The sequence below is a fragment of the Hemicordylus capensis genome, chromosome 6, assembly GCF_027244095.1.
Source record: "Hemicordylus capensis ecotype Gifberg chromosome 6, rHemCap1.1.pri, whole genome shotgun sequence".
Classification (NCBI taxonomy): domain Eukaryota; kingdom Metazoa; phylum Chordata; class Lepidosauria; order Squamata; family Cordylidae; genus Hemicordylus; species Hemicordylus capensis.
The window spans coordinates 132,475,839-132,500,733 of NC_069662.1; the positions used below are offsets into that span (position 1 = coordinate 132,475,839).

Genomic DNA, 24,895 nt, shown 5'->3' on the forward strand with positions numbered 1-24,895 from the left:
GATTGCCTACCCAGATGAGTACTGGCTGCTGCTGGTAGCTCTGAGGGTTGGGGTGCTGGGATGTGTCACCCCACGTCCCGGAGCTCCAATAATGCACTGCCATGGCTGACAGATGACCGCAAAAACGGGGTTAAGGCACTTGCTCCCTTAACCTCATCTTAGAGGGAGGCTCCGTAGGAGGGTCTGCTGCTACGGTGCCACCAGGATCAGCCCCAATTGCGGAGATACACACACGTGCAAAACTGGTCTGGGGTTCCTTAGCCCATTTTTGCATGGATATGTGGATAGCCTCCTTGTCTGTGGTTTTCTTACTCCCAGTGCCTTATTTCCTTTCCTTTCTGTTTTCTTTGATGCACGTTTTCATCTGTATTTAATACTTTCACTTTCTAACCCTTTTCTCTGATTTTATAGTTTATATATTATTAGGAATATGTTGCATTTCACACACACACAAGTTCTTAAAACTGTAAATAATAAGACAGAAGAGAAGATGGTTCCCTTTCCTAAAAGGCAACAGAATATGGTGTTGGCCACTAGCTTTCATGGCTTTAAAAAGGGATTCGATCAGGCGTTCTCAGTCTGTAGTCCTCCAGATGTTGCTGAACTACAATTCCCAGTCAGTTGTGGCTGGGGGTGATGGAAGGTGTAGTTCAACATCTGGAGGACTATAGATTGGGAACCTCTTGATTAGATAATCTAATGTACATAGTCTGGAAACTGCAGTTGATACAGAATGCAGCAGCCAGGTTGGTCTCTGGGTTTTCTTGGAAAGACCATATTACTCTGGCTGCTGATAGGTTTCTGGGCAAAATACAAGGTGCTGGTTATTACCTATAAAGCCCTGAATGGTTTAGGCCTTGGGTATTTAAAAGCATGTCTTCTTTGCCATGAGCCCCATTGCTCATTGAGATCATCTGGATAGGTCAATTTACCTTGTCTAGTGGCTACTCAGGGACGGGTCTTCTCTGTTGCTGCCCCTGGACTTTGGAATGTGCTCCCTGTTGAAATAAGAGCCTCTCCATCTCTGGCAACTTTTTATTTTATTTTATTTTACATGTTATATCCCGCTCTTCCTCCCAAGAGCCCAGAGCGGTGTACTACATACTTAGGTTTCTTCTCACAACAATCCTGTGAAGTAGGTTAGGCTGAGAGAGAAGTGACTGGCCCAGAGTCACCCAGCTAGTATCATGGCTGAATGGGGATTTGAACTTGGGTCTCCCCAGTCCGAGTCCAGCACTTTATAGTTTTAATGGTTTTTAACGTTGGGTTTTAAATGATTTTAATGTTTTAAATAAAATAATAATAATGGGGGACAAGTCTATCAATGGCTACTAGTCTTGATGACTAGATGCTAGCTCCAGGTTCGGAGGCAGATTTTCTCTCTCTCTCACAAAACTAGTACAAGTGAAACTGATTGTCAGGACATTTAGGACAGGCAAAAGGAAATACTTCTTCACACAGTGCATAATTAATCTATGGAATTAACTGCCATAAAATTTGATTATGGTCAATTACTTAGATGGATTTTAAAAGTCAGAGATGATACTTCTGAGTACAAGTTTCAGGGGAATGATTGCAGGAGAATCATTCTGCAATCTACTTCCTAGAGGCATCTAGTGGGCCACTGTGGGAAACAGAATGCTGAACTAGATAGTTCTTGGGCCTAATCTAGCAAGACTCTTCTTATGTACTTAGGATTGTCCAGAAACTGCAGTAATTTCAGAATGCAACAGCCTTCCTGCTGACAGGAGGGAAGCTGCATGATGCATACTGTATAATACCTGTGATAAGACAACATAAACTTCAATGAGATGCTTGTTTTTGGTGGTGTGTAGGTGTGCTTAGTACGTATATAACTGCTGATTATGACCATTTAAATCCTAAGTGGTTTGAGCTCAAAGAATCTCGAGGAATGTCTCATCCTGTATGAGTAACCTCATGTTCTAAGAGAGGAATACAGGAAACAGCCATTGGTCCATCTAGCTCAGAATTGTCTACACAGGGATCCTCAACGTTGGGCCCCCAGATGTTAGTGGACTTCAGCTCCCATAATCCCAAGCCCCAGTGGCCTTTGGTTGGGGATTATGGGAGTTGAAGTCCAATAACATCTGGGGCCCCAATGTTGAGGATCCCTGGTCTACAGAGACTGGCAGCAACTTCTCCAAAGTTTCATGCAAGAGTCTCTCCTAGCCCTATCTTGGAGATGCCAGAGAGAGAATTTGGAACCTTCTGCATGCAACAATTCTGCAAGTATGCAGATGCTCTTCCCAGACCTTCTCCATCCCCTATAGGGAATATTTTAGCCTCCCATTCAAATGCAAATGAGGCTGGAACCTACTTAGCAAAGGGAACAATTCATGCTTGCTACCACAAGACCAACTCTCCTCGCTTCTCATCAGATCATCAGGTAAGACCCAGCTTCATGTGCTACTAAGTAGCATTGGCTGAAATTAGGTTAACTGACACATGAAGTAGGGCATTCTTGGTAAAGGCACCCATTTTATGGAGTTTCCTTCCTGGTGAAGTTTATCAGGCCTAATCATTTCCCTCCCAGAAGTTAGTAGTGAAGATTATTTTATTTCAGTGAGCATAAAATAATTTGTATCCTGATTGTATGGCAGATTTAACTGGAAGGTACTGTGGCTGCTTTATGATGATGCTGTTTCCTGGGTTTGCAGCATGGATTTTTAAATTAATATATTATTGTCATTGTATATGTTATAAACAGCATGTATTGTAAGCTACCCTGGCAGTATGTGTGTGTGGGGTGGGGGGGGTACTTTTTAAAACCATGCAGCAAGATATAAATAAAAGATAATAAATAAACTGTCATTATGTTGTGTTCCTCAAATAATAAATAGTCAGTCAAGCCCTTTATTGTGATCTGTGAACAATAACAAGTAATAAATAGGCATACTGTTAGATGCTTCTCTTTGAAAAGGAAGGCGGAGGTTAAGGATAAATACAGGTGAACATAAGCATGACTGAATCATTTTAATAGAAATGATTAGTAATGAAAAGTAGCATCCACCACTACTTGGCCCATATTCCATGGCATTATCAGTGAGGAATTCAAAATAGTGGTAGTCACTCAAGCATTCAGGTGTGGTTGTCATGCTAACCCGTGCATATGTCATCCATAGCTTACTTGCAAGCAAAGTGGATAAAAGCTATTCTGATTTGTTTTCAAATACAGCGGAATGGCTGTATGTATGCGCCAGTGGATTAGCCTGTTGATTAAGATGAGGAGGTATAATTGTAATTGCATGTTGATGAAAAGAATTTTAATCGCCCGTTGCTATTATACCTGGATCATAGGAAAAGCACAGGGATGATTTGTTTAAAATACCAGACTAATTAATACATCCAAAAGAATGTCAGAGACATACGTATGACTTGGAATTCCCCTCACAGTTCAGCTCTGCTTGCACTGAGGCATAATGGTAATCTTAATGGTACCTTCCATATTCCAAAAAGTTAGCAGATGGGGGTGTAGTATGGGGAAAGACTGCTCTCTCTCTCTCTCTCTCTCTCTCTCTCTCTCTCTCTCTCTCTCTCTCTCTCTCTCGCACAAACACACACACTTACTTTCTTTGGGCCTTTGCTGCTGGTGCTTTTACCAGGGACTTTTCTTGTCAGGACTTTTATAATTAAAGGGGAAAGTAAATTTAATTACATGAATATTAAAAGGTTACTCATCCGTTTTCAACATTTGGTCACAAGTTGGCTAATGAAAAGGAACTCTGGACTGGAGGCCTGCCACGCTGCTTCTCCTTTTTCTTTAGAGGGCCACATGCTGAAGCAATGATTGTTCGTGACAGATCCTGAGAACAATGCGTCTGCGCACAGCTCATCCAGACGGAGCATGCTTTGCTAAATCACACCAATAGCAGGGTGGCCTACAGGCAAACAAAATAGTTAAACAATACATAATAAAGTTTTTATTTGGTATTTCCTGTGAGGCCGTGCCAGTTGCCAGGGAGTGTTCTCATCCCCCCCCCCTTTTGGTTGTATTAATTGTTGACCACAACTGGCAAAGACCCAAACAAGCAGGGACAGATAAGGAAGGAGGAGGGAGAAGGGGAATGGCATCTGGACACTGAAGAAAAAAGCACAAAAAATTACAGCATATATCTGGAATTTTCCAACTAACGATGTGCGGATGTGGTAGTGCTAAGGAAAAAGAGCCAAACTGAGCCTGCTTTGTTCAGTGAGAGAGAGGCCCCCTGTAACATTCCTTTTAGCTGTGTATATTTTGGCTTCAGTTGTGCAGTGTTAACTATATGCTGTGTATGGAAGAGATCAGTTGTTAGCTGCATGTATACATATATAAAATATATATTGATTTTGTTGCAATAAATAAAACACCACTTCTGGTACATGCAAAGTGATACAGGAGCTGTTTTGGTGTTTTATAAATGCATACTCTTTAGAAGCAGGGGAAATGCAAAAAAAAAAAAAGGTGGGGGGGAGACTTTGCAGCAACAGCTGCCTTTAGGGAACACACAGATGTAATGAATACTGCCTTTTTAAACTCATCAATGAAGAGAGAGAATTTAGAGCTCGCTGATGTAATTAAAAGGCCTGTGAGTTAACGTGGTTGCTTGGATAAAAATAGGAAGTGCCATAACTGAAGAGCTTTGATATAACTTTTCTGTTCTGCGCAGCCCTCTGAACAGTTAAGCAATTGATTCTTTGTTAAATAGGGAAGTTTTACAGTATGTTAAGTGTTTAACACACACCCTCTGCAGCAAAGATGACAAGAGCAGGGCCTTATATTATCTGCTGTTCTTAAAGGGCAAATTCTTAAAAGATTACAAAACATTTGAAATGTACTGTTGAATGGCAACATTAATAAATGAGCAGGAATTAAAACTAATCTAAGGCTGCAATCCTAACATGCAATCCTAAATATTCTAAGCCCCTTTGAATACAGTGAGCCCAGGTAAACATGCACTGGATTTGCATGAGTATCACATAAAATGTATACTAAGCCATGCCTCAGATTACAGGTGGCCCTCATTATCCGTGGTTTCGGCACTTGCAATTTCTTGTATCTGCGGTCGGGCAGTATTTATACCCAACCTCATTATTCTCAGTATGCGGCTTTGCATATCTGCAGTTCTCGGCAGCACAATCCTGTTCTTACATGGTCATGATCTTGATGCATGCGGTCATGGGTGGTGAGAGGAGGTTAGAGGAGGACAGTGGAATGCTTTGGTCTGCATGTTTAGAGGTTTTTGTGCTTCTAAAAGCCATTTTGGGTAGCATTTGGCATCCATTGGGAGCCTTCAGGAGCCATTGCTCTGGAGCTTTTGGAGGCTTTTTGGAGAATTTTCTATGGAGCTTCTTGGAGCCTCTTGCAGCACTGTGCTGCCCTCCTAAGATGCTAATGGCTTTTATAATTTAATTTTAATTTCAATGAAATTTTATTTTTAATTAAAAATTAATTTTAATTTTTGATAATTACAGTACTGTAATTTTTAATTTAAATTGTAATTAAAATCCAATTTAAATTAAACCTTGATTTTAATTATCCATTGAAAATTGATTCTCCTTTCATTCCTTGATTATCACATACTCCCGAATTGGATTTAATATTGTGCTGCCTCCTTGGTCAACCTGCCAACCAATCAGGCTTGTGCTGCTAAGTACTGGACTTCAACTGTGGGGTGAGGAAACATCATGATTGGCTCATTACAGGAGAAGCTGGGGGGGCACTTCTGGAGAAGCTGAAGAGTGGGAGCGCTGAAGTGGCCAAGTTACAGTGGATGTAACCTTTTCTGCCTTTAGCCTGTCTTTTTGTTGATTTTTTTGGTCATTTAAAAAAAAAAACATTTTTCTTTCAGCAGTAGACCACCCGCTCAATCATGCCATGGCTGTTTGTTCAAGAAATACAGCTCAAACACACACAAGTGCCCAGAACAAGTTGTGTAGCTCTTTGGATCCTAGCCTTCCTCTTCTAAGTCCAAGATTGTGTTACCACAACCTCCTCTGATCTCCTCTGGTAGCCAGCCAGTTCATACTCCCTTAATAATTATCTGCTGAAATTGCCAGATCTTCTGATTATTTTATCAGTCGAGGCTATACATTTTCTTAAAATAACAATAAAGATGACGGTGCTAGGTCCTTAAAATTGAAGTATACAAAAAATAAGAGATGAGCCACTGCTAGAATGTTTCCCAGACTATGGAAACAGAGGCATATCTAGGGAAAATAGCACCTAGGGCAAGCACTGAAATTGCACCCCTCTCCAAACATCTGACACCCATCTTTCAGATAACTTTACCATAGTATCAGTTCAAAAATACAAGTCCAGACACTTTCAGGAGAAACAGGTTGTAAGCAACACAAACATGCATACACACACACACATACAACCATACATGTGGCACATATGTGCCAGTTGCCTACCCAAGGAAACACAGCACATCCATGTGCTGGGCATGCCTCCATAAAGCTAAGCAGTTAAAGCTCTCTTTAGCAAATGCTCTGCCACCTCAGCACACCTCACTACAGGTTGCTGCCCCCAAGAAATTCAGGGATGGGTTTTTTCTGTCCAAACGGCTTTTGGCTTAAAGGGAGATGGCTGCAATGGGAAATCCTAGGGGCCCCAAACAATCTGAAATTATCCATCAGCTTACAATAAGTTGCAACTAGCCACAGAACAGCAAAACAGTGTGATATTCAGGTTTTTTTTAAAGCACCACACAAGTTAAAGGCAGGCTTTTTCCAAATTTGAAATCCCACAAACCTTATAATCAGATTGCTTGACAAATATTCAGATAAAGATAGAGCTCTGTATAGAGAATTAAACAGTATGCAAGTGAATATTTCTATTTTATTCCTTGCCTCTCCCTTCCACCCTTCAGTTTTGCCAGCTTACAAGGTATTAAACCAACATTGTCTTTTTAAGGGATGTTTTGTCCACTTACTTTTGTGCCATTTATATCTGTTTTTTAAATGTTCGGGTCCCTTGCCAACAACTTTGCATTCTTCTGACTCCCTGGATCAGGGAAAAATCTAGACTTGGGTCAGGGGCGTAACGAGGCTGGAGTGGGCCCAGAGACAAAATTTTAAAATGGGCCCCTCGCTGATACACACACACTCACTTCACATGTGACTTGCCTCTGGGGGGCCCCTCGAGGCGTGGGGGCCCCCAGGCAGCCGCCTCCCCTTGCCTAATAGTAGTTACGCCCCTGACTTGGGTCTTGCAAAGGCCATTTGTGCATGTGCGGTGTCCATTTTTGTTTTCAGCAGCCTTTTTTAAAAAAATTAAAAATGGTTGTTGCACATGCTCAAATGGTCCCTGCGAGGTCCTATGCCTTGCCAGGCCTCGTAGAGGCCTTTTGAGCATGTGCAGCGACCTCCAAAATGGCCGCCGCACTGATCTTTGTAGGCCCAAACAGGCCTGAAAATTAGCCCGAGACAGGCTGTGGCAGTGATCTGAGAGGCTGGTGGGGGGAAGGGGAACTTTTGCAGACACACACACACACACACACACACACACACACACACACACACCCAGCAGCCCTTAGGAAGCCCCCCAAAGGGGCTACAGGTTAAAAAAAATTTTTTAATTGAAAAAAATCCGTGAATTGGGGAGGGGGGACTGTATGGGGCAGTATGGCACTGCTCCCCCCCCAGTGGCGCCTAGGGCATGCGCCCTGGCTGCCCCCCCCCACCCTAGTTTTGCCTATGTATAGGAAACACCTATATCGGACAGCAGCAATATAGGAAGGCATCATCTCATACTGTGTGAGAGATGGCAATGGTAAACCCCTCCTGTATTCTACAAAGACAACCACAGGGCTCTGTGGTCACCAGAAGTCGACACCTACTTGATGGCACACTTTTTACTTTACTTTACTTTAGAATGGCTTACAAACCAATAGGCATACAGAACAAGAATAAATAAGCTGGTCTGGTAAAAACCAATCTGTCTACTTTCCTTTCACTGACATCTTAATTGTAGTGGTGCGCATGAAGCAAGATCTGCGCTTTGAGGCTGAATCAAATTGCAAACCCCCTAACTGACTCATTGAGAACTGTTTTGGCCAGCTGCCTTGACAAATCACCCCCGATTCGACCCAAATCGATTCAGGTGCCATCTTGAGGCCTGTTTTGCTGGGGAAATGGGCCTCAGAATGGCTGGTTTACCAATTGGGATTGGTGGATAGATCAGCCCTCTGCTCCAGACTTATCACATCAGCCCGTCTTGAAGATCTGGTCTACCTGCTGATCCCAATTGATAGACCAGCTCTCCCTGGGAAAAGGTGCCATTCTGAGACCCATTTCCCAGCAAAACGGGCCTCAAAATGGCACCTGAATAGATTCAGGTCAAATTGGGGGTGCTTCTATTCTACTCTGAGTCTGGCCCTTTGTTTCAGGGTAATTCGTTTGGGAGTAGAATCATTGAATCACCCCCATTTTGACCTGAATCAATTCATGGATGAATCAATTTGCACATCCCTGCTTAATAGATAATTACCATCCTGACAAGTTAGCTCACTTCAGCCTTAAATGGTCACACATCCACCATTTTGAATTGGGGTGGATACATCATCACAGACAACACCGTTGAGGTGTCTCTGTGTGTCCCTACAGGAGTGGTTAGATGGTTCATAAGTTAGCCTACTTGTGCCTCAAATGTTCACGTACCTGGCAACTTAAATTGGTGTGGATGACATCATCACAAACGATGCCATTGAGTGTAGTGTCACTCACTACAAGTGTACTAAATTTAGTTCAAATTGGTTAGACAGTCCACAAGTTAGCCCACTTGCGCTTCAAACATTCACGCGTCTGCCATCTTGAATCAGGGTAGATGGCATCATTACAAGTTATGCCTTTGAATTGTTCTTATGTATCCCTACAACTGTTCCAAATTTGGTTCAAATCAGGTGGTGCACAAGTTAGCCCACTTGCGCCTCAAATGTTCACACGTCCGCCATCTTGAATCAGGGTGGATAACATCACAACAAACTATGTTGTTGAGGTGTCCCTATGTGTCCCTACAGTTTTACCCAATTTGGTCCAGATTGGTCCAGGCATTGCAAATTTGACTGGGGCAGAAAGAGAGAGAGAGAAAATGCTGGGTGATCTTATCAACGTCCTCTCCTTAAGGAAAGTAGACGAAAGAAGAAATGCAAAGCAACAACCTGTGCAGTGTAGAGGTCAGCTCAGGGAAAGGCATGTCTTTGGTGGGAAAGGTTGCAGGTTTAGTCCCTGGCATCTCCAAGTAGGGCTGGGAAAGATTCCTGCCTAATATGTTGGAAGAGCCTCTGCCAGTCAGTGCAGACAGTACTGAACTAAATGAACCAGTCCTCTTACTCAGTAAGGCAGGATCCATGTATCCATAGGTAGGTTTTGTGATAGTATGACACAAATTATTGTGAGGCTATAAGGCTTGGCGTTTCACAAACTGAGGGTCACAGTCTCACTCAGATTGCTAAAAAGGAATGGTTTCAGCAATCTGAATGGAACTGTGACCCTCACTTTGTAAGAGCCTAACCACTAGGCAAAACGGGTGGCTCAGATTTGTGGTGGGATTGCTGGGCTTTTACAGTATCACCACTTTCTGTATTCTGGTCAAACTTACAGGGACCATCTGCGAAGTATGTAACAATACTAACATGCATTGGGATTCTTGAATAAAATTCAGGATGGTAACAAAGCAGCTTCTTCCTGGAATGACCTCAATATGTTTAAGAGCTTGTCAGGAAAGCAGGCATTTAACCAGTAAAAGCATTAGCCAACATGGAAATTAATCAATGGGGGAAACAAATCCGCCCGGCCCCCCTGATTCCTACCCATTAGGTAGTTGTTAAAGGTACAGGAGTCCTGCCAGAAAAAATGCTGGTAGTCCTAAGTGTGAAACTATACATGGTGGACATGTTGTGGGATCTGGGGGAAATGGTGAGGAAACACTGTAACGGGTGTAGAAACTATGTTAGTGTAGAAACCAGTTAAATGTAAAAAAAAATCTGGAAGTCCTACTCAATGCTTTCTTCTTCTTTAAACATCAAAGAGGAAATTTATAAAATATTAACCAGATGGCACCTTCCCTCCTCCAACTTAGCTGCGACAAATCCAGATATGTCCCACTTGTGTTGGAAAGACTGCAGGAAAAAAGGTTCTTTCTGTCACCAGTGGTGGTCTTGTTCATTTATATACAAATTTTGGCTACAAATACACAAACATATTAAAGCAATATTAAACATAGAACTAGAGTCAAGCACAATGAATTATTTACTGGACTTACTGCTACAGTCTCACCTCACCACTTCAAGCAAAGAACTTTTTAGCCTCCTAACTCAATCAGCAAAATTTGTCATTGCCTCACAATGGTGGGGGGCGGGGTGGGGGGCACATTTCAATTAGAGTATGGTTCAACAGAATATGGTCTACAATGGTTATGGACAAAATTTATTTACTGCTGAAAAATGATACTGATCAAAACTTAAGTGCAGTATATACTATGCCAAGTGGGAGCCCTTCTGGAAATTTATAGAAGAAAGTAAGGACCCGATGCATGACCCTAATGCTCTAAACTACATTTATTCTTGGTGAAAGTGAATGTTCATTTGTAGAAACCAGCTGACTCTAGTCTGTATGTTCAAATGGTTATTTAATTGAAAGTTGCAGGAGGAATTGATGTTATAAATATATGTCATGGTTATTCCATAATATGATACCAACCTGTCATTGTATTTTGAAGGCAAAACTTATAATAAAATTTTATTTAAAACAAAAAAAATCTTTGGTTGGGAAAGATTGCAGAAAATGTAAAACATTTATTAGGGGGTACAATCTCATTAGGTTTGAGCAACACTGTGATAAAGCAATAGGCTGAATGTGCAACAGAGGGATACTGTTTGCTTTGCTGCTCCAAGAGCAGAGAAACTAAAATCTTTGAGTGCACCTAAGTTCTCTGTGTATTGAATGCTCCCTTTAGATCCAGGCTGTCTTTAATTTCAAGTCCAATTCTGCTAGTGAGAATGCCAGGAGGAGGAATCATCACTACCAGCTCCAGCAGTGTTATTGGCTAGGCAGGAAGAAAGCACTTCTTCCTAAATTGGATTCTTCATTCTCTCCTCAATATGCTGTTTCACAACCCTGTAATCTAAAGTCCATTGTTTGCAGCTGGAACTTTCACACTTGGGACCTAGAGGGAGATCATGTCTACATTTAGCTTGAGTTACCTTTTGTGGGGGGCGGGGGAGGGAGACAGAGGGCCCTGAGAGTAACTCTTATCCCAGCATTCCATAGCTGCCACAGGCTGACAGGTTTATGCCTGCAAGGGGGCGATTGTGCTTCCCAGGCAAGGTATTTCCTTCCTTAAACTCTTGTGCCCACAGTCTCCAAGGGGTTAACAAGGGAGCTACTTTGAAAACAGAGGCAGAAGGTCATCAGGCGGCAACAGCAAAGGCTTGTGGAGCCTGCCATCAAGAGCCTTTCACCCTGAATTCCCACCCCGGGGATTGTAAACATTGGCTGGCAGCCATAGCGCTCTACAGAACCTCTCTGTCCTGTCAATATACATGGCTACAGGTTTTAATGGAAACTGCAGTGCACAGTTATCGCTGCATGTCTAGAGAATGTTTCTCTCCAAGCAGAATAGACAGGGGAAAGTGTATCATTGCTATGCTGGAATTTGAAAACATAGATATAGGCTTATTTTGTGGTACTTCACATGTAACATAGCTGCCTTTCTCAGGCAAAACTCTCTCAACGTCGAGGAATGCATAGAATGCTGTCACTTAATCAGTAGTCATAAGAGCCCTTTTATCTGGTGTTTGTTGGTAACTAGCAATATCATTCTTATCTTGTTGTCCTTTAGCTGGATGTAGCGCCCTCAGACTTGAGAACTCGAACCATGAAAGTACTCACTACCTTGAACGTTCTTTGTAGAGTTGCATGTTAATCTGTCATCCTTTCATTTGTGGCAGGAAAGTCTTTTTCCAAAACTGATTATAAACAAGTCTTCTAATGATGCATAAGTTAATAGCCCTTAATTTCAGATGTAATCATTGATGCCTGAATTTTAAACATGCCAGAATAGAGAGCCCTACATATAAAAGAAGTTTCATTTTGATAAAACAGAGCATCTATAAATCCAATCTGCAGACTTAGGGCACTTGTTATAAGAGCAAACTGATTGACAGATCTCATACATTGTTTGTTTGATTTTAAATATACCCTCCTTGGTGACAATCCTAGAAAATGTGAATTTCAGATTAACAGTTGTAACCTGGCTATTGTGTTTGATGCCAAGACATGGGTATTTGAATCCTACACTAGCAACTTCTTTGGAACCATCTCAGCATGGTGCCATCAAGAGGTAGACAGAGGAGTCACAGGTAGTCTTTGGTGACAAGCACTGCATGGGGCTTATTATTAGCAATCTTCGATCATATGATCATGGTATCTCAGCTGTTCCAGTACCCAGAATGTTGGGGGCAATATGCTAAATCATTGTAAACCGCTTAGAGAGCTCCGGCTATAAAGCGGTATATAAATGTAAGTGCTATTGCTATTGCTATATAAAAATCTCATTTACATGTTATCAGTACTGGTCTAGAACTGAGAATTGTTTGGTGTACTGATACCTTAAGTGGCGCAGTGGGGAAATACTTGACTAACAAGCAGAAGGTTGCCGGTTCGAATCCCCACTAGTACTATATCGGGCAGTAGCGATATAGGAAGATGCTAAAAGGCATCATCTCACACTGTGCAGGAGATAGCAATGGTAAACTTGGAGGCACGTATTGCTACTTTGGAAAGGGAGCAAGATGCTGCCCTGGAAAAAGTGTGCGTATGTGAAACCAAGGAAGCCATGGCTCTGAGACAAGTAGAGGAGAACACAATCAGACTGGAGGACCATATTAGGAGTTTAGATTTCTCCAATCAGAGATTGGTTGAGGAAGTAGCACAGTTAGAAAAACAGAACATGGCCATTCCAGGATTAAAAGAGCTAGTAAAGGAACTCTCCCTGCCAAAACCCCAGCCAGTCAGGAAGGACAATCCTTGTGATTGTCACTCTCAAGTCCAGCAGCTAAAAAGACAACTAGAGCAGAAGACCCTATAGATCTCTAGCATCACAGGAGCAGAGCCCGATCCCAGCTCGGAGCCTGTGGCAGCGATTGAGGGACCAGCCCGAGAACGCACTGCCTCCCAGGGAGCGAATCCCGTAGCAGCGATTACTTCCTCAGTCACTACTAGGCTTAATGCACAGGGGCAGCCAGAAGGAACCTGTGTCACTGTCCAGAACAGAATGGTAAATGAGAGCCAGCGTGGTGTAGTGGTTAGAGTGCTGGACTAGGACCGGGGAGACCCGAGTTCAAATCCCCATTCAGCCATGAAACTAGCTGGGTGACTCTGGGCCAGTCACTTCTCTCTCAGCCTAACCTACTTCTCAGGGTTGTTGTGAAAGAGAACCTTAAGTATGTAGTACACCACTCTGGGCTCCTTGGAGGAAGAGCGGGATATAAATGTAGTAGTAGTAGTAGTAGTAGTAGTAGTAAACCTATCTTGTATTCTACCAAAGAAAACCACAGGGCTCTGTGGGCGCCAGGAGTCAAAATTGGCTTGACGGCACACTTTACTTACTTTACTGATCATGCCACTGACTGTAAGGACCACCAGAGTAAATATTCTTCTTGCTTAATCCTGAGCAAACAGAAAATAATTTAAATTTATACCTGTCTTTACAGGCTCCCCACAGGGATATTCTTTCTCATAGTGAACATGGATAATCTCTCTGTTGGAAAGAGTAGTTCTAGCGATTCCACACCACAAAAAAGAGAAATAAACTACCTACAATTGCTTAATTTAAAATAAAAAAGCTTATGGAAAATATACTTTCCATCTTAAAGGCTCATTGGGTTTATAGAAATGTTAGATTATATAACACAGTTTTGCCCTGTTGAATTCTTTGAAATATGTAGCTATTCCTGGAGTGAATGCTGCAACTATTGGTTGGTTAGGAGCTCTTAAGATCTAGATCTGTCTTGGAACAATTTACATAGATGTGCCTAATGTGTGAGGCTGTTGATACTAAAACCACTAGATCGAGATGAAGTGCTTTCAGTGGTGTTTACATGCACACACTGTCATGCATATATTGAGAACGGATATACCTAGAAATATTCTAAAAGAGCATCAAAATTCTAGGTATGTGGTTCTTCCTAGAAATTTAACACAGGAGTCTGATTAGTGTTTTGGTTAAACCATAAAAGGAAATAAATCTTCTGTTCATTGAATTGTCTTCCTTAGCCATTCTATTTTTTTTATTCTTTTCCAGATAAAAATGTCCTAATGAAGTGTCTCACAAGGCATGCTGAATTTAAAGTGCTGTGATGTTGCCATTTAAATGTTGCTGGGAGCTCCTCTGTTTGTTAGGTTTTTTCTTAAGCCGCAAACCCCCTGTGGGTTTATTTATTCACCAGCAGGATAGAATCAATAATATTTATTTAACTGGTGATCTGCACAGAAGGCTAGACATTAAATTAGAGGATAAGTAGAAATGTGGTTGAAAAGTTTGGATCCTACCATTTTCATGAATTCTGCCATAAAGTGATTTATGCCTCTTAGAATAAAGAGAAAAGTAAGGATGCAATTGTATTTGCACAGCTAGTACATAGGAAAGGATAGTTTTTCTTTCTATAGATATTGCTTAGAAAGAAAGGTTCAGAGGCAAATGTCTAGGCTATGTTAGCCAGAGTTCTTTTAATGGTTCTCTTAACTTGTTCAGTGCTGAATGGCATATTATCTTTTAGGGGAGAGTCAAGCAAATGGGAAGGTCCCCAATAATGAGATAAGAGAAAAACCTAGTAGGTGAGAGAAGACCATTACTATTACAGTCTTAGAAACTCTAGCAGATTTCCTTTTTTCAAGTAAACAAGTGTACAAAGTATTACCTTATGGGTATCTCCTCATAACATGAATGCAGGTAATACTTTAGTAAACGGCATCAGTGAAGCAAGAGTTGTAAACCACGGAAGAATCTTTGTATTGGCATTCTTCTTAAGGTCCTTTCATTTGTTACTAAATCATCCCCACCAGAGAGTTGCATCCTAAACGGGCTTATCAGGTTGTTATTGTCAAAACAACTGAAAAATTGTTTTGGGGGGTTCAGTTTGGGGAAAGATTTTTATTTCTTGCCTGAAATCCATCAGTATACTATTTTCATGCATCACAATTAGCCTCACGGATACCTCGGCTTTGAATAGCCACTTTCGTGCATATGAAGTATCTTTATAAAGCTATTTCCTAATTAATAATTTATATTCCAAATATGAGATAACCACATCAGTAGGAATATTCTGGCATCAGTGAATTTCCTCTTGTCACCTCAGCAAAAGGTTAATTTATTATATGATTCCATTTAAGCATGATGAGTTTGTTCAAGGTAATGATGTCTAGAAGCTTTGGTTTCAAGTTGTAATATAGATTTTCACTGTGTAGGCAAGACAGAGACAAAAGTGATGATTATCCATTGTTGCTGCAGCCTACAGCCACTGTAGAAACAATCCAGATCCCCAAAAAGCTAATATATTTATTTATTTAAAATATTTATATCCTGCCCCTCTAGTACACTACCACTTGGGGTGGCTAACAAAGTCAATGAAAACTATACACTATAAAACAATATAAAACCAATAAAATAGAAATAAACTAGAAACAAATCTTAATTGAAACAAAAATTTAAAAATTATGGGTTAAATGTTTTTAAAAGTTAAGAGATTAAAGGGTTCAAATCCCACTAGATATAGTTATAGCTAAAATGTTAATATGCCTCTCAACAACAGTGTGTCTTCAACAATTTCTTAAAGACCCTAAGGGAGGGATCGTGACAGAGTTCTTCCAGGAGAGTGTTCCAAAGTTGAGGGTTCATAACTGAAAATGCACTGTTTCTAATCCCTGCCAATCGTATCTTTGTCAGTGGTGGGGCCATGAGCAGGCGCTGAGATTCCAAAAGGAGGGCCCTGGCATATGGGTGAATGCAGTCCAATAGATACCCAGCCCAGAGCTATGGAGGGCTTTAAAGTCAAGACCAGCACCTTGAATCTAGCCTGAAAGTGGACTACTAACCAGTGAAGCTGTTGCAGGATGAATGGTAACACTCATGGAGTGACTTGTACCCATAAGCATCCTTGCAGCAGCATTCTGGACTAGCTGAAGCTTCCTAACTGTCTTCAAGGGCAGCCCCATGTAGAGCACATTGCAGTAGTCCAGTCTGGATATTACCAATCTGGATATTAATGAGAAGTGTTGTGCAGATTCTCACAGAGATAGGTTGCTTCCTTAGTCACCCTGGGCTCCATATTGCCTTTATAAGGAAGGTTTGTATATTAACCTAAAATCATATGTAGCCTTAAGATGCCATCTGGTTTGTCCTTTCTCCAGCATGTTCTAGTAAGCAAGGACACCTGCATATGCCCTTCCATTATTACTTCATTATGATTATGCCCTTCCATTATTACTTCATTTTCTTTTGGAGAATGAAACCTAAGCAAGCATTATAAGTTAAAAAAACAAAAACAGAACAGAAGAGGAAGTTATGAGCGAGTTGTTGAGCTCACCATATCCTGAGTTCAGAAGAATTTTCATTTCTGCTTATCTGTAACTATGAATGGAGTGTCCACAAATATTTGTTTGGTTTCTCTGGTGAGAAGGAAAGACAACAGAGGAAAATGCACTGTGCATGCTGTGTTTTTTCAAAGAAGAGTCAGAAGTGTTTTTTAAAAAAGTTATCTGTGGTTAGTCTTCACGTGCAAGTTCCTTGAATGCAAGTGGGCAAGTTTTGCCATTCTCCATTTGAACTTCAATCTGGCGTGTGGAAAATGTTGCCACTATCCGGTACTTTGAACCAAAATACTGCAGTTCTGTTTATTGAGAGCAGCTGCAGACAAGCAATGTCTGGTCTTTCTCTGTGAAACATTTTGGGCTGCTTCAGATAATACTTTGCTAAAACCACCACCACCTTGCACATGATAAGCACAAGTGTGCATCATGAGCCACAGGTACATATCTTTCCTACATATCTGTGCAACATGCATGCTTGCCTGGCATCCTGCCTCCGCAGTGGTGCTGTTCCTTATTCAAGTCTGGGAGGATGGGACACACATCCTTTATCAGGCAAGGAGGGCCAGTCAGATGAAGGATTATCTGAACTGGCCTCTTGACTTTTCAGAAGGACTGAATGCTTTTTTAAAATCCAAATTATTATTTTTAACCTCCCAATGGCACTGTTCCTGCACTTACCTGCAAACTTGTATTTGCATACATAATGCACAAGAGCAAGCTTACAATAAAAGGCTATTTTGTGCCATGCTTGCTTTCTTTGAGTAATAGCTGAGTAGTTTTTACTCAGTTGTCATGGGATCCAGGCTCCCCACACACACTTTAACAACAACTCTATTGCAGGCAAATCACATTTTCCCAACACTCAAACTGCTCTATTTTGTTGCTTGGAAACTGCAGGGGTGTCCGCCCACCCCCACCCCCACTTACATGTTAATTGCAATGGTGATTGCTGTGTGAAATGTGTATATTGCATATTGGTCCCCTTTATAAATGTATGTATTATTGTTAGTGCTGTAATGTATTGTTATGATTTTAATGTTAGCCCTGAGATGTTTGCTTCTGTATTTTCAGTCTAAAACGCATACAAGCAAAATGTTAAAACCTGCACTGCGCTAGAATAATACTACTGGTTGACATCCTCATTCAAGGTGGGGAGCCTCTGTGTGCAAAGCTCCTCCACAGCATTTAGTAATCCTCCGTCCTGCTGCATACGTGTGTGCGTGTGCGTGCGTACGCGAGGAGTGATTTTTACTGCTGCGTCCTTCCCCCAGAAGTGCTCTTTAGCACTCCTAAATACTATATGTCCCTGAGGGACACACCTCTCCTTCTGGGGCAGGAGTTCCCAACCAGTGGTACTCCAGATCTTGCTGAACTACAACTCCCATCATCCCCAGCCACAATAAATTGTAGCTGGGTGCACTGGGAGTTGTATTTTAGCAGCATCTGGAGGACCACAGCTTGGGAACCCCTGTTCTGAGGAAGGAGTGATAGGCGAAAATCTCCCATGCCCGCTCAGTGGGACTTTGGATTACTAAACCTGCAGGAGGCACTTTGCATGCAGCACCTCTGCATTTTTATTGGGGTTGTCAGCAACTTGCTGTTGTTGTTATCATCATCATCTTTTTGATTGATTGATATAGCACCCTCGACTAGGTGAAATCAAGAATTAAAGGAAAAACTACAGGGCTTATAACCAGAAGCTTGCAGTCTAAAAACACAAATGTCAGGAAGGGGTCCCCACCCCACTTCTTAGCAGCAGCCTCATGTATTTGCATGGATGAACTATTTTGCTCATTATTTTTTCCTCTTTGTGTTGCAGGTTGTCACTTTATGGTACAGAGCTCCTGAAGTTTTGCTTCAATCTAGTTATGCAACCCCGGTTGATCTTTGGAGTGTTGGCTGCATATTTGCAGAAATGTTCCGCCGAAAGTAAGGAATTATTTAAATGCTTTTTATTGTTTTTAAAAAGTGCAACATCATGTGCAACAAGAAGGCTAGTCACAAATGTTGATATTTTAATTTTTAAAAATCCATTTTTATAATAATTTTGCTCCCCCCCCCGCGCATTGTGCATCTTGAAGATCTGTTTTTAAGTTTTCATTCTATTATAATAGCTTATCTATACAGGTGAAACTCAAAAAATTAGAATATCGTGCAAAAGTTCATTAATTTCAGTAATGCAAATTAAAAGGTGAAACTGATATATGAGATAGACGCATTACATGCAGAGCGAGATAAGTCAAGCCTTAATTTGTTATAATTGTGATGATCATGGCGTACAGCTCATGAGAACCCCAAATCCACAATCCCAGAAAATTAGAATATTGTGAAAAGGTTCAACAGTCTAGGCTCCAGGTGTCCCACTCCAATCAGCTAATCAATCCATAACACCTGCAAAGGGTTCCTGAGCCTTTAAATGGTCTCTTAGTCTGGTTCATTAGGAATCACAATCATGGGAAAGACTGCTGACTTGACAGTTGTGCAGAAAACCATCATTGACACCCTCCATAAGGAGGGAAAGCCTCAAAAGGTAATTGCAAAAGAAGTTGGATGTTCCCAAAGTGCTGTATCAAAGCACATTAATAGAAAGTTATGTGGAAGGGGAAAGTGTGGAAGAAAAAGGTGCACAAGGAGCAGGGATGACCGCAGCCTGGAGAGGATTGTCAGGAAAAGGCCATTCAAAAGTGTTGGGGACTTTCACAAGGAGTGGACTGAGGCTGGAGTTAGTGCATCAAGAGCCACCACACACAGACGGATCCTGGACATGGGCTTCAAATGTCGTATTCCTCTTGTCAAGCCGCTCCTGAACAACAAACAACGTCAGAAGCGTCTTACCTGGGCTCAAGAAAAAAAGAACTGGTCTGTTGCTCAGTGGTCCAAAGTCCTCTTTTCTGATGAGAGCAACTTTTGCATCTCATTTGGAAACCAAGGACCCAGAGTCTGGAGGAAGAATGGAGAGGCACACAATGCAAGATGCTTGAAGTCCAGTGTGAAGTTTCCACAGTCTGTGTTGATTTGGCGAGCCATGTCACCTGCTGGTGTTGGTCCACTGTGCTTCATTAAGTCCAGGGTCAATGCAGCCGTCTGTCAGGAGATTTTGGAGCACTTCATGCTTCCTTCCACAGACGAGCTGTATGGGGATACTGACTTCATTTTCCAGCAGGACTTGGCACCTGCCCACACTGCCAAAAGTATTAAAACCTGGTTCAGTGACCATGGGATTACTGTGCTTGATTGGCCAGCAAACTCGCCTGACCTGAACCCCATAGAGAATCTATGGGGCATTGCCAAGAGAAGGATGAGAGACATGAGACCAAACAATGCAGAAGAGCTGAAGGCCGCTATTGAAGCATCCTGGTCTTCCATAACACCTCAGCAGTGTCAGAGGCTGATAGCATCCATGCCACGCCGCATTGAGGCAGTAATTGCTGCAAAAGGGGCCCAAACCAAGTACTGAATACATATGCATGCTTATACTTTTCAGAGGTCCGATATTGTTCTATTTACAATCCTTGTTTTATTGGTTTCATGTAATATTCTAATTTTCTGGGATTGTGGATTTGGGGTTCTCATGAGCTGTACGCCATGATCATCACAATTATAACAAATTAAGGCTTGACTTATCTCGCTTTGCATGTAATGCGTCTGTCTCATATATCAGTTTCACCTTTTAATTTGCATTACTGAAATTAATGAACTTTTGCACGATATTCTAATTTTTCGAGTTTCACCTGTACACTGTTATGCTCTTGGTATTTGTAAACCTAGATTGCTGAGATGTTGATAAAGAGATGTGAAGTGTCACTTCACAGGGCTCAGAGGGGCTGGGGAGCGGGGGACAGCACCATTGACTTTATAACTGAGATTGGGTCTTATTTTTTTCTCTTCATGCTTGGTGCTTAATTCCTTTAAAAACAAAAATGCCAGAGCTGAAGTCTATTTGGAAACTGCACCTTCTGAAACAGAAGCCCTTCCCTTTGCTCCCTGATGTGTGGGGAATCTCTGCAGTTACTTGGTGGCGAAGGAAAGTACACCTGCTCAGGATATTCCATCTGTTACTCTACCTCTATTATTTTCAATAGATAGGCAGGATAGATATCTTAGAAATAAATAAATACCTTCTAGGGATGGGTCCTTAGAAACAGATGTTGGGACTAAGCCCTGTTGAGTCCTGTTGCAAATTAAGCTGTGATGCTTGCTCTGATGCAGTCCTGATTAGTCCGAACCGGTTCAAAGATCCGGATGGTTCCACCAGTTTGAAGGCGGTGGGGGTCTCCCTTTAAGAGCAGGGGAGGGTGAACTTACCCTTCCCACCGCGTTCCCCCCACCAGTGTCCGTGTTTCTTAATGCCCATCAGGGCGGCAGCGTACCTCCCTGCTGCTCCATTGCCCTCCTCTTCCAGAAGTTGCTGACGCGCCTGCACGTGTCGGCACAGGCACACTCAGGTTGCACACGCACATGTGCCCATGCTGGCGACTTCCAGTCATAACCAGAAGATGAGGGCAACGGGGCAGCAGATAGGTACGCTGCTGCCCCGCTGGGCAATAAGAAACATGGACACCGGTGGGGGGGAAGTGGCGGGAGGGGTAAGTACACCCTCCCCACTCTTAAAGGGAGACCCCTGCCACCTTCGAGCCTCCCTGCCACAGTTCCGTGCACATCCGTAGTCCTGATGCCATGAAACCTTTCGCCACAGAAAAGTTGCCTGATTATTCAGGCATAGCCTTTTAGTTGCTTAGAATATTTTTGACCACTTAACCTTGCCAGTTGAACAGCAAAATGTTTTGATGTTTGTACATTTAATTTTTAAATGTTTTGCATTGCTTGTTTTTATATTAAAGTGTTTTCTGATCTCAGAATAATTGTGAATGAAAATGTGTACATGTGAAGTAGAATGAGGTTTCCAAAAAAAAAAAATCTGTATCTGCCAAAAATAATAGGTTTAACAGTCCCAATCTTACATCCAAGCAAAATCCAGTTTTGAAAAAATAGAAATGTAAATTATTATGAGTCTAGCAAATGTGATCATATCTCACATAGACTTGAAGTTATAAGAAGCTATACTTTCACAATATTGAAATTACTTGCATTGAATATTTTCATCTTGGAATGTTGTGTTTTCAATAAAATTCATGACATATTGCAATAGCAGTTGCGTAAGATATACTATTATCTAAAGACTCATAATAAATTGCAAAAGTAGCTGACTATATTATAGATTTAGAAGCAATAAATTATGAAAATTTACAAACCCCCCATGGATTATTTCTGAAGATTATGTATAAGTGGAGCACTTTTTTCTGTTAAATTGTATTGTGATCATAGCTACTTAAGGTAGCTATTTAAGGACAGAAGTAAGAGTGGTTGTTGAGTCAATATTGAAACAAGCCAAATGGTTTGTTTAATTATTGTGGTGAAGTATGCTTCCTTTTTCTCAGCTTATCTTAATTGTTTGTCTTCTTTAAAAGATTTTAAGTATGGATTCAGCCTCCTAGATTTTCCCATCATGTAGTTATGCTTTTCTCAAACATCGTCTTGCTAGGGTAAGGATTAATGTAGACTTGCATAGTCTCAAGAGGTCTCATGCATGATGGGCTCAGCTGTCACTCAGGCCATATTTCCAAGGCTTCCTTAAAGTTAAGATGTCAAAAATAAGGAGCTGTGTTCTGTCTGACTCTGCATAAGTGGAGCATTGTTCTTTCCCACTCATGGCCATGTGCCAATGAAGTCAAAAGCAAAGGGTGGGTCTCTTAGAGCCAACTAGTGGCTGACAGACAGACTAACGAAGTCCTCATGTAACAAGCAAAGTTGCACTAGCACAAAAAGATAAATTTGTTGCGCTAAAAAACAGGGATTTGCGGAATTGTGCTACAGCACTCTTGCACAAAACCTCTTTTTAAAATAAGTGGGTTGGGCAACCTGCAACTGTTGCACAACCATGCTTGCAGTAGTTCAGCGCTAGTCTGGAATACAAGCTCCAGACTTTGTTCAAGTAGAGGTAAAGGTAAAGTGTGCCATCGAGTTGGTGTCGACTCCTGGCGACCAAAGAGCCCTGTGCTTATCTTTGGTAGAATACAGGAGGGGTTTACCATTGCACAATATGAGATGATGCCTCTCAGCATCTTCCTATATCGCTGCTGCCCAAATATAGGTGTTTCCCATAGTCTGGGAAACAAACCAGCGGGGATTCAAGCCGGTTCAAGTAGCTAGTGTAAAAGCTTGGCGCTAGCACATACTTCTGCCAGGGCTTTGTTAGGATGTAGCCAATCTAAGGAATTTACTGCCTTAGACTGTATAGGTTTGACTGTATAATTTACTGGATTAGAGAGAGCATAGACAGAGTTGAACACAAGTTGCTGCCAAGAAGATAACCCCCCCAGGCAGGAATGGAAACTAGGCAAAAAGAACCTTGAAGGATGCCTAAAGAGGGAAAGGCAAAGACCAGGGGGTGAAACTTTAGCCCAAGCTGGGGGCCTAGAGAGGAACACAAGATAGAATTGTTCTACATATATACATACATCTGCATGCATGTATGTATGTATGTATTTTTAGGCCATCTTTTGTCAAACATTTCCAAGGTGACTTTCAACAATTAAAACAGATAAATTAGCAAAGAACAATAACTTTCAAACTAAAAACCAAGCATGGGTGCAAACATCAAATTTGTGTTGCATTCAGGTTATATTGTGAACCACCCAGGGACCTTTTTGTATGGGGCGGTATATAAATGTACTAAATAAATAAATAAATATTTCTGAACTTAAAACACCTTTCTTTCAGCATTGTCTGTGTACCCTAGGACAAGGACTTCGGACTTCACTAAAAATACTGCTTTTCAGCAAACCAGTATGCCTTGCTACCCTTCTTTTGTCTAGTAGTGAAGCATGATTCAAGCTGTCATTGTTATTCTGTTACACTGAGAGGTCACTGGGTTAAATTAGAGGCCTGTCTTCATTCAGCCTTGATGGTACGAGTCCAAGACTCCAGAAGAAAAGCTGAAAAAACTAATCTAATAGGCTGGCCACCTGTCTGGAGATGAATTAAAATCCAGTTTCATTAGGACTAGCTTGAAAGTACCATTAGTGTCCAACACATCTGTATGACTATAAAAAACAGAAGAATAAAGATGAAAAATGCAATATAATGACAGAAGAATTTAGAATTTAGATATTTCCCAACAGGAGACGTACCCTCCTTATACGGTTAATGTAGACTTCAGTGAGCTGAAATGAACAGTTAGATCATTCTTTCTAAAAGACACATTGTTCTAAAAATTGATAGGACTAATTCCAATCCCTTTACAGAGGGATTTGGATCAATGGTTGCAAAATGAGCTTGCCGACTATTATTGATATATTTATTTAGAGTATTAAAATGTCCACTTTTTGGCTCTAAATTAATAATAAAGAGGTGGATACTTTGAATCCATGAATGCTTTCATTCTCATGCAAGCCAGCATGGTGTAGTGGTTAGAGTGCTGGACTAGGACTGGGAAGCCCTGAGTTCAAATCCCCATTCAGCCATGAAACTAGCTGAGTGACTCCCGGCCATTCACATCTCTCTCAGCCTAACCTATTTCACAGGGTTTTTGTGAAAGAGAAACTTAAGTATGTAGTACTCTGGACTCCTTGGAGGAAGAGCGGGATATAAATGTAAAAATAACAACAACAACAACAACAACAATGCAGATACATCCAGATAAATTGTGACAATAGATTTGTTTGCTTAGCTCCATGTATTATTCTGTCTTCTGTTCACTTACACAGAAACCCTTTCCGCATGTTATGTTCAACACATGTACTATCTGTGTACAGTGTATACACATTCATATCTTCTATATAATTAATTCTCTAAGCTGGCCGGATGTACGTGGTGGGCAGAAATGTTTGGGGATTCAGTGGCGGAGGCAGGCCCAGGACCAGGCCTGGTCACTGGGGCGGGGGGGGGGAAGGGGGGCAGAAGTGAGCGGCGGGGAGGTGGCGGCGTTGGCTCTGGCCGCGGTGGGGAGGTGGTGGCAGCAAGGAGGGGAACCTGCCACCGCCAGGAAGAGCAGGAGGAAGCAGCGGGAGGTGGAGCCACACGGGCCCAGCATGGGCCGGCCACAGTGAGGAGGAGGCGGTGGCAGGTCTGGGCCAGCCACGGTGAGGCAGTGACTGGGCCACCACGAAGAGGCAGCTGTTGGCGGAGCCGTGCAACCCAGAGGAGCCCGGCTGGGCAGGCAGCAGAGCTGCGCCGTGCCTGGCGGAGATGAGAGGAGGTAGGCAGCAGAGCTGCACAGACCCAGGCAGAAGGAGGAGGGCAGGGG

General features: G+C 41.9%; 1 protein-coding gene across 8 annotated transcripts in view; it reads left to right on the forward strand.

Annotated features, from left to right (window-relative positions):
• CDK6 (cyclin dependent kinase 6) overlaps window positions 1-24,895 on the forward strand; it is a 170,889-nt gene that overhangs the window by 108,923 nt on the left and 37,071 nt on the right. For all 8 annotated transcript variants that reach the window (XM_053261769.1, XM_053261776.1, XM_053261775.1 and 5 more), the window contains one exon: window positions 18,410-18,519. In XM_053261769.1, coding sequence (XP_053117744.1) covers window positions 18,410-18,519 — 110 coding nt within the window. The remainder of the gene's footprint in view (window positions 1-18,409; window positions 18,520-24,895) is intronic.